Source organism: Chanos chanos, chromosome 2 (genome assembly GCF_902362185.1).
Source record: "Chanos chanos chromosome 2, fChaCha1.1, whole genome shotgun sequence".
Taxonomy (NCBI): Eukaryota; Metazoa; Chordata; class Actinopteri; order Gonorynchiformes; family Chanidae; genus Chanos; species Chanos chanos.
In genome coordinates this window covers 39,091,001-39,107,487 of record NC_044496.1, presented here as the reverse complement: position 1 = coordinate 39,107,487, position 16,487 = coordinate 39,091,001, and the positions used below count along the sequence as shown (strand labels likewise).

The 16,487-nt window shown below is 40.6% G+C and overlaps 2 protein-coding genes across 2 annotated transcripts in view; one reads left to right on the top strand and one right to left on the bottom strand.

Moving 5' to 3' along the window:
• Nucleotides 1–5,074, top strand: part of necab2 (N-terminal EF-hand calcium binding protein 2) — a 63,482-nt gene extending 58,408 nt beyond the window's left edge. The window contains exons 10-13 of the mRNA XM_030766699.1: nucleotides 1,073–1,185; nucleotides 3,755–3,832; nucleotides 4,578–4,669; nucleotides 5,046–5,074. Of these exons, the coding sequence (XP_030622559.1) occupies nucleotides 1,073–1,185; nucleotides 3,755–3,832; nucleotides 4,578–4,669; nucleotides 5,046–5,074 (312 nt within the window). The remainder of the gene's footprint in view (nucleotides 1–1,072; nucleotides 1,186–3,754; nucleotides 3,833–4,577; nucleotides 4,670–5,045) is intronic.
• Nucleotides 5,075–8,176: 3,102 nt separating this feature from the next.
• Nucleotides 8,177–13,784, bottom strand: slc38a8a (solute carrier family 38 member 8a). Its single transcript, XM_030766787.1, has 10 exons — nucleotides 13,596–13,784; nucleotides 12,991–13,189; nucleotides 12,614–12,770; nucleotides 12,071–12,175; nucleotides 11,531–11,588; nucleotides 10,269–10,383; nucleotides 9,871–10,018; nucleotides 9,262–9,461; nucleotides 8,700–8,751; nucleotides 8,177–8,332 (listed from the first exon to the last, which is right to left on the bottom strand). The coding sequence occupies exons 1-10, from the start codon at nucleotides 13,782–13,784 to the stop codon at nucleotides 8,230–8,232; spliced, it is 1,326 nt and encodes a 441-aa protein (XP_030622647.1). The 3' UTR covers nucleotides 8,177–8,229.
• Between the last annotated feature and the right edge of the window lie 2,703 nt (nucleotides 13,785–16,487).

Sequence of the window (16,487 nt, the reverse complement as noted above, 5' to 3'; positions counted from 1 at the left end):
AGACGTACCCCACCCTCCTCAGGAAAATGACATTCACGTTGTAATCAGCTCTGATATTTCACTGCTCTATAAGCACCCTGAAACAATCGAGCTATGCCCCATGTAACCATAGGTTAACTTGGAGAAGATCTTTAGTCTTAATAACTCAACCTATAATTTCCAGTGATGTATTTTTAGGGCATATAGATTATTTGATCAAACAAAACCATCTCGCTGCAGATCCACACAATGGGCACTGGATGACAGCATGTACCAGTTTAGAAAAGGAGTAGGAGTTCTGTGTGATAGTCCATATGACAAAGATATAATTAAATGAAATGCATATAACTCATGAAGATTGTTCTGTAAAATGGATGAGGTTTCAGATGAATAGGCTGGAAGAGGCTTCTGTTTTTTCTGTTGAATAGGGCACTTTCATTACCTTTTCACTTCTTTGGCAGTAATCAAGTTTCTTTTGTGCACTGTATGTTTGTCAGAAGCAAGAGGCTGGATTTTAGTCACGCAAGAGACAATACAACCCCTCATTCTGAATAAAACAGGCGTAACTACAATTTGGGTTATCGTCCTCAAATACGCTGCGAGAGGCACTTCAGTTTAAAGTGAAACTCAATGAATAACTTTAAGATTGGGTGTTGCAAATGGCTTCTTAAATTCAAAAAGATTGTGTGGTATTGATTTTCTCATCTAATGTGCATACCCCTCACTTGTTTTTGGCTGCAGTTACAGAGTTCTATGAGGTAACACATCAGTGAGAAGGCACGCTAAGGCGCTACTTCCTCTCAGTGTAAAATAAAGAAAACTCTTGTGTTATGTTGAACACTGGACATGAAGTGTGAAAGACACACTGATTAATGCATTCTGTGGATGTACTCGCCCTCCAAAAAAGTGTAGACTGAATCCATCCCCCTTCAAACAACAACAGTTCACATCCCTACTTAATGTTAGTAACCTCCACAGATCCACATGGCTTGACTCAATTCAGAGAACAAAGCATCCAATCTAATCTAATCAACTCTATTTCTCTCTGTTTCTCTCTTTCTTTCTCTGTCTCTGTTTCTGTATCTCTCTACAGTCACTCTACCTGATTCGCCAGGAGATGACTGTATCCCAGAAGCATCTTGGAGAGTTCTGTGAAGCCCTAAAACAGTACCTGAAAAATGTCTCTGCCCAGAGAGACTGCTTCCAGTGAGTGTCTGTGTGTGTGCTTGTCTGTGTGTGTGTGTGTGTGTGTGTGTGTGTGTGCACGTGCGCGCATGTGTGTCCAGTGAATCTGTTTACATTGAGCTTATCCTTCTTAAGTCTTTCTGATGCTGTCTTTAGTTACCTTCTGTTTATCTGCATCCATCAGGGAATCGATCAGACTCCTTTCAATGGCTACATGCATCCATCTCTCTCACTTTCCTAGCCCCTATACTGTGCCATTGATCAATCTGTGTGTTTAATATTACTCTATAGGCTTATCTGCGACTGGCTGCACAAATGCTTAAAAACATGTCTTTGATTGGGTGGTGTGATATGCTTTCCTTTTCCTTCTCAAAGAGCTATGAACTGCGGTCTTTTTTTTATCTCTGGTGAATAAAGATGGCAGGTAGGTATGCTTAAGCTCATGAATAATACATAAAAATAGGACGAATAGCACAAATAAGAGATATTATGGTAATCTTGGTGAGTTAGGAAGGAGAGTGTTAGCATAATACAAGACATGACATTCACTCCCTGCTGAATAAACGTGTTAGACACATCCTCTTGTTGTCCACTTGAGCAGCAGTATTGATAGATGAATGCTTCTGATAAAGTATGTATGATAAAAAACCTCCACAATGACATGTGTTGCAGATGCTAAAATGATGTGGAATGAAAGCAGCAGAAAAGGGATAGAAACAGATATCTGTCTGTCTGTCTATCTATCTATCTATCTATCTATCTATCTATCTATCTATCTATCTATCTATCTATCTATCTATCTATCTGTCTGTCTATCTGTCTATTTATTTAATTGTGTAACCCGTGAATTTTAGGAACACACAGGACACAATACTTTCTTCGGGGTTCTTTATTTTGGTTCAGATGTGGCAATGGCAAAACCTTTGAGCTTTGGTTTGGGTTTTACTTCAGAAAACGAAGGCCATTATCTATCAGGGTAACTGAGTAAAATAAAAAACTTCAACAACCAAAATAGGGCGGCACGGTGGCCTGGTGGGTAGCACTGTCGCCTCACAGCAGGAGGGTCTCGGGTTCGATTTGCATGTGCTCCCCGTGTCTGCCCTGTCCAGGGTGTTTCCCTGCCTTTCACCCTATGAGCGCTGAGATAGGCTCCAGCACTCCTCACGACCCTGATTAGGATAAGCGGCATTAGATAATGAGTGAGTGAGTGAACCAAAATACAGCAGTGGGCTTTATACGTACAGATAAAAGAAAATCATGGTAAGTGTGCTAATTTCTAAAGCCCACAGAAATTTCCCCGAAACTTACATCATTCCCCACACACATCCATCTAACATCAATACTACATTTATACACATTTACACACTCAAACAGCTGCTGTTATAAAGATTCGTGACACTTACATATCGAACCTGGGAAACTCTAGCTTTCCGTTCACACTCGATGAACCCCCGAACTGCACACGGCTTCGCAACTAATACAATCCACAAAAAACAACTTCTACTAGGCATGCCTGTATCTAAATACGCTACACTGCCCCTAGTGACCAAAACACACAACAAAAACTTTGCCCCTTGGAATACAATAACAGAAATCTAAATATTCTGTGGTAATTATTATACAGAATTACCACTCGGCCACATTTATTTAAAGAATAAACTCTCAGGGTTTATGCTCTCAAAGTGCCTTTGGAGTTCGGCACAGCATTTTTTTAATGCTGCAGAGAACTGATTAATTATTAATTAGTCAGACTTTGAGGTCTTGGAGTCGTCCCATTGCTGCTGAATTGGGACGTCCATCCTCTCAGTCTTTCTCATTGTTTTTCTGTCTTCAGGCCTTTCCCCAATCAATCTTCCTCTGCTTCTTTCTTTCTTTCTTTCTTTGCACAATACTGGGACATCTTCAAAAAAGACCTCTGTAGTTTTTCATTGCATTAAACAAATTGATAATCAAATAGTGCAGTTAAATGACAGGTATGATGTGTTTGGAATAGCATGGTGGATAGACACTGTCTTTTGAGAGGGGGACAGATTTTGCCTGATAAAGGTCATTTAGAGGGTCTTACTATTGATTGACCAATAAAACACAGCAGGTCAATGATGAAGCTATAACTGCCCCTGCAGGGTTTACTAGCCATAATGAAACCACTGAGAAGGTCAGTGGACAATGTAAGAACCATCGCCACTCATTAGTTCAACACTAGTAATAAGGCTTAAACACATTCTGTGAATTATTTACTTTGACTTACTATAACACTACTTTACTGCTTAAATACTCCCTGTGTTTACAGAATTTCAGTTGCCTGAGGAGCTACTGCCATCCAGTGGAACATGACAATGGTTTTAGTTCTGAGTCTCGCACATTTGTCACCGCTGATGTGACTGCGAAAGTACAGCTCTCTCACACAAGGCTGCACAGAACAACTCCAGTTAGAATAGTGAATCTGTCATTTTCAAGAGAACAAGTTGTATGTTTAAACTTTGACTCAAAAGTCACTCTGTGTTAAAGAGAGAGAGGAAAGCAGTTATTGCAGAGCTGTCTTTTTTCATTCTTTTTTTTTCTTTTTTGCTCTGTTCATCCCCCTCTCCAGTGTTACTGCAGTGCGACTGCCGGATGGGCTGTCCTTCGTTGTGTATGAATTTTGGGACGGGGAGGAAGAGTGGAAAAGGTAACTGCCACATTACTGTGGGCTTTAGCAAGTAAAACACTGTTGTGACTGCCAAAACAGGACATGTTTGTCCAGTGTTGTTGTTGTTGTCCCTTTTTTCATTGTTCCACTGTCTTATGTGATCTGAACAAATGGATATCTACAGGATATCTGTTTTTGTATAAATATGCACCAGCCCCAAATCCCAAACCCTTCCCTTCCGTTAGACTGATGCTTACTGGAATTCTGTGGAATTTCCTTGTCATATTAAGAGCTGTATGTATTGATGGTGCAGGGGATGTGGAGAGGCAGTAATGACTCCCTTTCTTGCTGCGAGTGGTTTATTAATATTTTAGTCGGATGTGGTTTTAGTAGAATCAGTTGGTGGGAGGCTTTGAAGTCAGTATAGTATGAATGTGGGGGTTTTAATGTATTGGAGTTAATATCTTTTAAAATATGTGCACTCCCAAACATGATTTTTAAAGTAATTCTTTGTGTTTTGAAGAAACCCTAGGCAAAGGGTCACAGCATTTTTCATTAAGGCAGTTATTTCAAGTTGTCATGTCAAAACAGTGGTACTGTATATACACTTTCATAGTCTACTCATATGTCATCTAAATTACCCTCGTAATTGTAGATGTAGTAAAAGCACTTTTGTAATACCTAAATTTATATTTAATTTTAGATGTAGTAAAAGCATTTTTGTAATACCTAAATTTATATTTTGTCGCTGTCCTCACTCTGCCTAACCCTACTTTTCTGGCAGGCATCTCCAGACCAGTGCCTGCAAGGCCTTCCAACATGTGAAGGTGGACACCCTGAGCCAGCCTGAAGCCGTGTCCACTGTGGCTGTCCCAGGTCTGTCTCTGTTAGACTGCTCCCCTGCTGTCTGGGGATGCTGCAAAAGCGTTGGGATGATATTTGATGATTTGTGGGCTTGTTCAGTGTGGTATATTTTGAGTAGAAAATGGCATACAAATAGAACCGTACAAAAAGCATCTGAATTTATTGTGTAAGTGCATCCAAACAATCAATCTGAGTGTTCTTCCACTGACTTGAGCTTTTCATGTTGAGCAGTGTTTGTTCCTGTGCTGAGAAGAAATGCTTAACACAACGCTTCATATTTTAGATGAAGAAGCTAGTCCTGTCAGTGTTGATAACTGTCATTCTGGGCCTATATGCCGACGGAGTAATCTGCTTTTTGCTCTCTCTCACATTCTCTCTCTCTCCGTAGCCGCCTGGTGCAGCCTGAGCAGAGACTGACGGGAATTAAGCCTTGCTGCGGGTGGAAAGGCCCCGCCTTACGCCTAAATACCCACAATCCTCCTCCAACTCCTCTGCCACTCCCACTTTTCTATCCCTCAACCACCCCCCCCCGCCCTCCCTCTCTCTCTCTCTCTCTTTTTCCCCTCTCTCAACGTTTCCCCACACCTTCTTCCTGCTCTTTCTCCCTCTATTTTGTAATTACTTGTTTACACAGTGTCTGTTTGATATCGAGGCAAAATGCAAGGTATTAATTACAGAGAACGTCGAATGTTGCACTGGTTCCTTCCACTGTTTGGGTCACTCGGCAACGCAAAAACAGATTTGCATAGAGCATTTTATCTGCCTGTGACGCTTATTCAGTTGCCAACTTTTTAAAACAAACACCGCACAGCTCCCATTTACCGCACAAATTTCAAGTTACATAAAATAGCCTATTTTACTGAGAGACTGGATTCATATTTAATAAATACTGATAAAGTAGAGCAAATACAAATACAGTACTAACAATCTGTGTAACAGCTGGTGAAACCTCATGGTGAAAAGCCATTGCAATAGCATCAATGCATAACCTCTCTCCACAATTTAGGACACACTACAGCGTGCTTGCAAATGTGGAGTACCATCTTCACTACAGTTTTGCCAGGAAAACTGAACAATGCATCATTTTTCTCTCAAATTACAAGTACTGAGAAATATAACAGGGAGTCATTGTCAGACGTCAACCAAAAAAAACATACAGGACCTCTCAATGCCCATATTTGGGCCTGTGTGGTCCACTCCCATGTCATCAATTTGAGGGCTCACTTCTTCATATCTTTATCATATTTTCCAAACCTTAAAACAGTTCTGTAGATTATGGTTTGATGAATTCTACTGGCTGTGATGTTTCAGTTTGAAGATACTAACTTGTATTAACGTTGTTAATACTGGAAACAATACAGGCCAGAGGAGGCTAACAAAAAGGTGTGAGATTTTAAGTCAGATCTCGGGCTTGTGTCCCTCAAAGAAAGTAACCTTGATGGAAGCTAATGTTTAAACGTCACACCCTGGTCTACACATGTTTTAGGGAAAGAACACACTGATTACAAGATGAAGAATGTAAACCAAATCCATCAGAGACCTGAGCAAAAAGCACAATATAGATGAAGAATGATTATCTATAAAATAAACAGGTATTATATATTATTTGAGTGTAATACAAAGACTAGAGAGTATCTCAAAAAAGTAACTATATGAAAAATGCATTATCTTAAATATTTTATGATAAAACAAATACATAAATAATTTATTGAAAAGGTATATTATGAATTACAGACAGTTTGCTTTTACTGTGGGTAAAATGTATTGAGAACTTGAAATATCTAGTTTATTAAGCATCAAACTATCATAACTTACCAGTTTTTCTTCATCCACATCCTGTATTCAGACTTAAGGAAACAGCAGCCAAGTCATTCAGATGCTTAGGCAATTCAAAGTTAATTTACTCAACAAAATGAGTTTCCATTACAAAAGGTCAGTTGTAGACTAAGGGTCACTAATAATGTTATACTGAAACTGAAAATGCCTTGCGTTTGTAGTTTTAGACTATTGAGTATTTGTGAATGGAAAAAACGTAGAGGAAAGTTCTTGTTGGCCCCTTGTATGTGCAAGTCGATTCATAGCAAGCAAAAGGTCTCTCAAAAAATGTTCGTGACATTTCCTGGATGTTTGCTTAACTGGCTTTTTAAGGAGGTTTTTCATTTTGTTTCCTACCCCACCCCACCCAACCACCCACCTAACCATCCCTCACTTGAGTGCATGTTTCAATGAATGTCCAGTAACTTATTTGCTGTAGTATTTAGCTATGCTACTTTCAATGGATTTTGTGCATTTCCTGTTTTTTTCTTTTTTCAATCCTCCAAATAAATGATCAGATGATTCTTCAGTACATAACCAGAGTAGCTACAGTAAGAGCGTTCCCTTTTTTTTTGGCATTAATTCTTATTAACTATGTATGTTTCAGTCAAACAGCTTTCTCTCTTGAAGTCAGTATAGAGACTTATTGTTGCAGGGATGCAAGTACAATATTCGTCTTAACTTTGTTTAAATGATTAAGTAGAGATTATGTTGAGTGATGCAAATCAATAAAATTAAAGGACAAAAAATTTTAAAAAGTGGACTTGTCATTTTCCTTTCACATTTAGTCTGTTCGGTTATGAATGATTTGACAACCATGCAGTTTCAGCGGAAAAAAAGTAAGTGTTTTTGAAGTGTTTTTTGAATACATTTTCAGAGGTCAGGCAATATACAAAAAAGGGTTCAAAAAAACATGCATAAGAACATGCGCACAGGTCAGCACACATGTACACAGGAGACACCTTTAAGCATACAAACGTAAGCAAACGCTGCATTCTTTACACTTTAACACAACCATTTCACTTTCATAATACTGAGTAACACTGCTTCCTTTCTCAGTGCTGATTATCATTCATTTTTCATTTGTGATTATGGGCTATTGAAATTTGACGTAAACACATCATAAGAGTGCTGTCTTTTTCTTTTCTCTGACTTTTAAGTATGACTGTATCGCTGGCAGCAGTGACGCACAACCTCAGCCAAAGCATCTTTTCATCTCTAAGCACTGTCCTTCAATGCCATGTTTGTAAGCGAAAAGACACAAGCGCAGGAAGATGTGCAAGGATCTTTTTTTAGCACACTATTAGTAGTACTGAAGTAGAGATGAAATAAGTGTAAGGGAAGATCTAAGTGGAGGGGGAAATACAAAAAGGATGAAAAATAAATCAGTCATTTTTTTTCTCCTTTTAAGCTTTTCAACACACGTTACTAGAATGTGGGCATTACAAACCAATTACAACTGAATTTTTCTTTACACAGAAAAACATAAAGGTGATCTAAACACACTGAGCATGTCTTAAAACTTTAAGAATCCTTCACATCAATCTCATCAAGACAATTCTGTTTATATGAGTAAGTGTGAAAAAAAAAACCAAGGGCTCACACCCCCTGACAGAAGTGGCATCCCATTAAATTGTCTAAACGACTGTGAGGGTGATGATAAACTCAAGCTTAAAGGTCTGGGGTGGGGAAGGCACTGCAGATGAAGCCATATGTTTTAGGAAGAGCTGCGGAATGTTCCAGAAGAGAAGTGAAAACTAGAGCTTATGTAAGAGCTGCATAATGGCAATCGAGGTGCTCTGGCCAAAGATGAACACTCCACAAAGAAGTGTGACCATACCCCATGCTGACAGGAGCACTCTGAGGAGAGGGGGAGGGGAGGAGAAGGGGGGAGGGAGAAAGAAAGAAAGAACATGTAATGTTTTACTGAAAAGAAAAATAAATAATGGCATGATTTCAAACAGCTAAATCCACAAGGGAGTGCACATAGCAAAGACAATGTTTTTCTACTCTGCCGATTAAAACCTTTTTTTCTATTTAAAATACCAATCTACCCTCTCTGGAAGAGAAAGATTATGATTTAACTAAACACAAACTGAGACAAACTCTCAGACCATTCTCACTGCAGGAATCTTAACCGACAACTGAAAGAACAACGGTTTGGTAAACAAGAAGCATCGTGTCTCAACACCATCATGCCTGAACAGCAAAAACACTGACTCCTTACCTGAGCTTGGGAGACACAGGCTCTGACTGCATGGCAAAAATTAAGCAGAGTCCTGTCAAACAAACAAACATAGCAGAAAGTGACTAATGCAACAAGACAATAAGACTATAGACCTTTTATGATTAAATATAGTGCAATTGTAGTGCTTCTACAATTAAGGACTGAAAGCCTGACTGGATTTTTCTAGCTGGTTCAAAATAAATACTGTCATTTTACACAGGTATTTTCATACAGTTTAGTACCAGTAAACACAAACATTAAGTCTGATTAAACAAACGCACCAAAGACAGTTGGAAATGGGCAATCTCTGATTACTAGTCCAGGGCCTATCTGAGAAAAGGGGGTTACGCCTGTGTCATTTGTCACCCAGAAGCGTTATATCTGACATTGGCACATCATGATAAATGACAGGTCTGGTGGAACTGGGACGCACTGGTTTGTTTCCATTGTGAAACTGCAGAACAATGAATAATTCACTACTGACTGATGTGGCACACCTAGGGAGGAGAGGGGAGCAAACTGCCATTTTCAACACAGCATCCTAATGACAGAGAGCTCCAACCTGGGAAAATGAATATGAAGAATGCACTGATTCCCCCGATGACACTGATGACTTTGCTGATGTCTGGTACAAACACGGCGATGAGGAGTGTGATGGAGATCCAGGCTGTCGTCAGAGCAACGCGAGTGCGGCTCTCAAAGGAGTCGGTCACCACGGTGCGTTTGTAGCACAGCTGTAGCAGAGGGTCCTGAATCACTGACCTGGAGAAGACACTCAGGTTCAGACTCAGTGCAGCATTAATATCATCCAATCAAACACAGCTGCACAATTCCACTGTGGTCCCATTCCAGCCCAAAGCAATGACAACCACTCGCTGCCACATCTACTTTAATGAAACCCATTTTGCAGGTGTACGTAACTGTATTGTCACAAAAAATGCACCTACTGCTCTCTGATCATATGTTTCCATCGCGGTTCCATTCTGACGGGCAATGCCATCTAGGTGAACTTACATTACATTAGAAGACTAGTCCATCCTATTGCTCTTAAAAGTCAGATGTGTAGACATCTGCAGCATGGTTTCACCAAACAGAACTGATAAGGAGAGGTGCAAAAGGGCAAAACTTTCACTGAACCGAATCAAAGAATTTGAGGCGAGAGTATTTGTACCTTCCAAGCAGGAGGATGATGGGATATATGGTGATGATGGAGATTCCGAAGAGCAGCCTGGCGATGATCATAAGCACGTCGTCTCCGTTATATGACATCAGAATGTCAGCAGCAACATGTCTCCCGAAGGTGAGGTAGCCATAAATGCCTGAGACAACGAGGAGGGGAAAGATCTGCTTCACTGGCTAAACATTCATCAAAATCCTGGGGTTTCTCCCAAGAAAAAAAAGTGTATGTCAAGAAGTTTGCCTGAACATTGTGTCTAAATTCATCATGACCCCCAGAACTGTGACACAATATGACATTGTTGTTCTCCAAGAGCAACTGGAAATGATACAAAGCCCTGAACGCATAGGGTTTGAGAAGAACTTAGTGTAGTGTATGTGTGATGACCTCACCAGTGAGAGAATAAATGACCAGACAGAAGAACATGGAAACCACGGAGATGAACACCCAATGGGACAGTCTCTTATTCTCCATGCTGCTGTAGATGGCTATGCAAGCCTCATGACACTGTGACACAGGAGATGGATCAGATTCTGCACACACTCATTAGGGCAATAACATTTTACACTGATCTTGCTCAAGGCAAAACACATTTAGCTGCAGAGCATGGTCAGACTAGGAGGAGAACAAGTACAAAAGTGTTTCACTTGCATTTCCTTCACACTGCTTATTAATTAAGCACTGAAGAAGGGCCCCTGGGCAGCTTTGTAAATGTCACAGATTGGTTCATTTGGAACAAGAGAGCTGAAATAATGTTCTGATATGGTTAAAGCATCAGAGTATAAACTCAATCCATGCATGAGTGTGTACAACATGCAGTGCGCTTAAGACCAGGACAAGGACACACATACAAGACACAGATTTCAGGCTACCTCCAAAACACAGAGACAGTTTCCTATTCACAGCAACAATATAACTCACAATCTGTGATGCTAAAACAGATCTGAAGCATTATGATCAAAGAGTATACACATAACGCATACTTTAGCATCTAACAAATAAAAACAAAGAAATGTGTTCTATGCTCTCCCTAACCTACAGCCTAAATCAGCTGCCAATACAACTACATAAAAAAGTAAATAAATAAATAGATCACTCACTAATATAAATATCAACCAATGGCATTTCTCTGAGGAGAAAAAAGGCGGAAACAAACTATAGCTCCAGCTTATTATCCCATCCCCCTAGCCCCCTAACACCTAACTGTTTTAATATTTCCGTCTCTCTCTCTCTCTCTCTCCGTTCCTGCTCTGCAATCAGTAAGCCCAAGGCCATAGGAACCCAGGGATCCTGTGCTTTCGTTTGCCTCTCCACTACCCTTTTTATTACATTTCTCAGAATCCCCCCTATGTTGCCTTGGTTACTCAAAGGATAACATATGAAAAAAAAAAACCCATCTCTTAAATATATCATTTTTTCCAACCTTCCCATCTCACCTGACCAAATATTAAAGGATAGAGGAGAAAAAAAATAGCAAGCTTACTCCAACTTGAAAGAATATGGCCTCAAGGCCTGTCTATGAAAGATGACATTCTGTGAGAGAAATTCAATGTGTGACTTTTCTGCAGTGAAATGCCGCTCTGTTTAGACACCGCCATTGAAAACCTTCCACCTGGAAGCACTGAAAACCAACAGTGATACTGCCTTGACTCACCTGAAAGCCAAAGCAGATGGTTGGAATGACACTGAACATGGAAGCCCATGAACTTATTCTGGAAAGAGAATAAAGAATTGACAACAGAGGAATAAAAAAGCAGTAAAAGAGGAGGTTATGTAGAGGTTTCTGGAAGAGGGGAGGGGGGAAAAAAGCTTATTTCACGACTCGATGCCCTGATCTTTACAGGGCAATTACATCCTTTCAGAGCTTAGCTGCCACTCTCAGGTTAATACAGACGCCGTACCGACACTAGCTCCTGACAGTAAAAGAGCAGCTGACAAGATTGAAAGGAGAGATATCAAAAGTACTCTGAAGTGAAGAGCAGCTTGGACCCTGTTTTCAAAACACTGCTGGATCCCTGTGCACTACAGGTTCTGTGTCCCCCTTTAGAAATAAGCACCGCTCAAGTTTAATAAAACATTTTAAAAGATGTATGAAAGATCAGGCGAGTAAGCAAAATCTTCAGTCATTTTAAAGCGAGCACACAAACACATACAAATTGGATCAGGAGTGAAAAAAAAAGATTTGCATACTTACCCACTGCTATATAATGGTGCTATCTGGACTGCCTGGACCTCTCTAGTGTGGTATTTTACAATGATAGCTACAGTCAAGTATGTTGCAGCCAAAGTACCAAGAACACTACAAAAGACAAAAAAAAAAGAAAGAAAAAAGAATGAATGATATTAAATCCAAGACACTAAAACAAAGCCAGCAGATGTCAAAGATCAAAACAAGAATGTTGTAGATAAACATTGATTATTTTATTTATTATCCAAAAGAAAGACGTTAATGTGGAGAAATTAACGTTAAAATGGATCACATTCATACTCAGTCTCTCCCAATGGGAATATTGTGCCTACAGCGACCTTTACTTTGTTATTTCACAGAATAAGTGCCTGCACTGTTGGTCTCCATGGAGAGGGGTGTTTGCTGTATGAAAAACACAGTAATCATCCCACTCCGCGTCTTTTTCACCTTCATCTGTACCTACATCCCTCATCATAATACCACAAAATCCCTCTCTCTCTTGACCTTCCCAGTCCCTCCCTTTAATATGAACTGGATGGAGAAACTCACCTTGTGTATTTCTGTATGCCAATCTCTTTGGGGATAGATAGAGGAAGGATGAGGAAGAGGCAGAGGATGAAGAGGGTGAAACGCTGGTCTATGTACCAGTGGTGAGGCATCTCTGCCTCCGGTGATCCCGTGATTAATTCATATAATGAAACACTTACTGGAGAAAAAAAAAAAGAGAGGAGACAAGCTTAAGCCAACTCAAACAGGGTCATTCAGCTGGTGTATGTTCCCTCTGAAAAGTCAAAGTCTTTTGAGAAATGTTACTGCTGGTTCATTTCTTGTATGGTGGGTGACAGAAGACTATTAAAATAATAGGTTAACTACCTGTGTGTGTTAAAAGTTGAACAGACGGCGAACGTAACTAAACTACTACTCACGTTTTTGCAGTTGATCTGCCACTATTACCAAGAAAGCTATTGATATCATGAAGAGATTGAAGACGTAGCAGATCTCGCATAGCTTCCCAAAGGCTGGTCCACACATGTCTCGCACCACTGCCTGGTACGTACTTTGACCACTGATGGAAGAGGAGTAGCCAAGGATGACCAGTCCACTAATGAGGAAGACTAGTGATACCTGCTCAGGAAAATGAAGATCAGTCATGACAGGTACGCTACTCATTTATGAACAGAGGGTAAAATATCGCTACCTCCGACTTACTCGACAGGAAACTGTGAAGGAATATGATGATGTGCCGAGCTTCATTTTGTCTACAAAGTACCACAACACACTAAACGGAGAATGTTCTCCAAAAAAAAAAAAAAAACAACAACAAAAAAAAAACCACGAGGTTAAGATACATGAGCTACTGAGAAACTGGAAATTCCACAATAATAAATTTCCCGTCCTAATTTCACGGTCGTTGAAGATAACATGACATGAATGAGGAACACAGCTACATCCACTGAGAAAAGTCTTCAATTAAGTTCCCAGTCTTAAACCTTGTCCATCGTGGAACGTTAACTTGTAGAGTTCTACTAACCAGCTCCACGGCCACAGCAGTATGGATTCCTCCAGCCCTCTCGAAAGCCCAAGGAAAGTTCAGAAGTCCGGCACCCAGCGCAGATTTCAACATGATGACAATTGCACCGAAGGAGCCTAGCCTTGGGCCGTCCGTGTTTGCCGTGGGCTTGGCCAGTAAGCTGATGCTTTCTCTCGCCAACTCTTCCATGCCTCATCGGACTTGTTTCAAAAGTCTAACCACTGAACTTCCCGTGCCAGGCGTCGCTCCTATGACAAGCACTTTCAAACTCGGGGGTGAATTGGTGATAGGAGGAGGAGGGGGAGAGAGAGGTGTAATTGGAGGTGTTTCCCAACTTTGCAACCCAATCGCATCATCTCTCTGCTTTTTTTTTTGACAGCTGGGACTTTTGTCGCCTATGATTTAAGGAAACCTGTCAGCAATCCTTTGCAGACTAAAGTAATCTGAACTGTGACGTTAGGTCAGTTAACAAGGTTACGGGTCTGCTCGGTAAAGACCTGTGCATGTGCGTCAATTTCATTGCAACAGAAGAAATTTGAAAACGAGGATCACTTTCGCACATCTCATAAACTGTAATGGCAAGGAGCGCAACATCAAGTAATTAAGTTCCCGTGAGAGACATCGAATACTGGAGGGGGAAACAAAAACAAAAACAACTTGTGGCTATGACTATCACAAATAAATAACTTGTTTAACTTCTGAAAACAGAATTCCGTTTAAACAAAATGAGGTCATAAAAAGACATGAACTTCCTGGCTCCAAAGACCATGGGCAGGATGGATGGAGAGTGAGACCAGCATGCGACCCTTTGACGCTCGAGGGTGTGAAATCATGTGTGTCTCCTCTGCATAGAACCATCAGAAAGGTCATGTGTGGTGTTAGTCTTTTTTTCTGCCTCTCTGGAGCAGGCAGCCAGCAGCCAGAGGGTGGGGCATGGGGTCCAGGCTGAGCGGTGCCGGAGTCTGGCAGTGTGGACTTGCTGTCGTTTCTGAGGATGTGATGGTAGGATTGTTTCGCCAGTTCCCTTTTCCAGGACTTACTCATTGGCAGAGGAATTTTTTTGAGAAGTGCTGGGAACCATCCAGGAAAAGGGGCATGTGACCTCATTTAGGACAAGATTTTTAAAATCCATTTAACCACAGATAACTGGTCACAGGGTCAGTTCCCATGTTCCTCGGGTAATTAGCGTCCTTTGTGGACCTTCATCCGAAAGAGACCGGGGACATTTTCACCCCCATTAAAGGTGGATCAGGCAGAGGTTTAGAGGGACCGCCTGGTCCCCATCACTTTTAATGGAATTAGTTTACTTCACACTGCCCTGGCCTGGCAGCATGGGCGGCTTCCAGACTGAGGCGGGGGTAAATCAGATTGGATTGAGAATGATTACGGCATGAGGAAAAGCAGGCTGAGGAGTCGAACTGTCGTAGTCTAAGTCCATTCAAAAATTCATCTGAGCTGTTCAAAAGAGGTTACATGTAGAAGGGCCCAGAGAGAAGCCAGATTCTACAGACACTGAGCCAACATCAGAAGATATTTAACAGTTGACTTGGTAAAAAGGGCTACAGCTCTGTGACAAAGTCAGAATACTTAAATTTCCATTGCATCCGTGGATATTTAACTCAGTTTATATCCTGGAACGGCACTTATTCAGTTGTTTGCAGGTCGATAAAATTAGTTTGGTCATTCAGCACAGAAAGAGTGCTTTTTCTTCATGGCTTTAGTGAGCACTTTGTCTCACTTTAACTAATCCATTATTGATATCTTAAAGCAAAATAGAATCATAGATTTCAATAACCTAAAATTATTTCCAGCCAGTTCAATGCTTTCTCAAAATAGCTTGAATGAATTAAATGAAAAGTGGCCAATTTAAGCCATGTTGAGATTGCTAGTGTTTCAGTGACATTTAGGCTATTCGTATTGTAACTGAATCTGACAGCTCCATCAATCAGCAGTTTTAAATTGCAAAAGATATAACTGCTGACCAAGATTCAGGCAATGTAATTAGATGAAGTTTAGCTCTTATGTCTGAGCTCAGAATGGCTAATCACAAGGCCTTATAAAACCCAGAACCTGTGAGCAGTCAAATATATATATACACAGTATATACAATACATCAGTCATTCTCAACTCTAGTCCCAGGGGCCCACTGTCCTGCATGTCTTTGTTTTAACTCAGGACCGACACACCTGATTCCACTGATCGATTCATCATCAAGCCCTTGATTAGCTCAGTTAACTTTGATAATGAAAAAGTAAAATAAATACATGCAGGACAGTGGGCCCCCAGGACTGGAGTTGAGGATCACTGCTATATATAGTATGTATATATACACTACACACACACACACACGTATAAATGCATGCTGGGTATAGCTCGGCTACATTATGACCTGCATCTCATTTCCACATACTAACTCTCTTGGTAAGCCAGGGAAGTCCTAAGGAGTTGTTATATTTCATATCAGACCAATGTGTCATACAACCCTACGAGGGCCCACTGCTATGCTTTCAGCCTGACTGTTCCTTTGTGCTAACCCATTTGCTGGAATGTTTCAATGGCAAGGTAACTGCAATCAGGAAACAAAAATAGAGACAAAGAAATCTCAGTTGTTTTGTGAATGATACTACAGTGGCTTAAAGCTCTATAAAGATTTGAGGTTTGGAGTGGGACTGGCTGTGAAACTATGATGTGTGACAGAAATGTGAAATAAAAAAGCCATCAGTCTTGCTACTGGAGCTGATGACAGAGAGACAGAAGTGCAACCTGACTCTTACTGCAGTTTTGGCTTGGCCTGCCATGATGACAGGTGTAAACATCAAGACATTTGGGGATATTCATAATCGAATGGAGAGTGGTTGTCAATGATGGATAAACAACCAATGTATTCTAAGC

Bases quoted from the DNA above. Each gene is read 5' to 3' on its own strand.
- slc38a8a (XM_030766787.1), bottom strand. From the start codon at position 13,784: ATGGAAGAGTTGGCGAGAGAAAGCATCAGCTTACTGGCCAAGCCCACG. The intron at 10,019-10,268 runs GTGAGGTCATCA...TCGTTGTCTCAG, and splicing joins GGTCATTTATTCTCTCACTG to GCATTTATGGCTACCTCACC. The intron at 8,333-8,699 runs GTAAGGAGTCAG...CCCTCTCCTCAG, and splicing joins CCTGTGTCTCCCAAGCTCAG to AGTGCTCCTGTCAGCATGGG.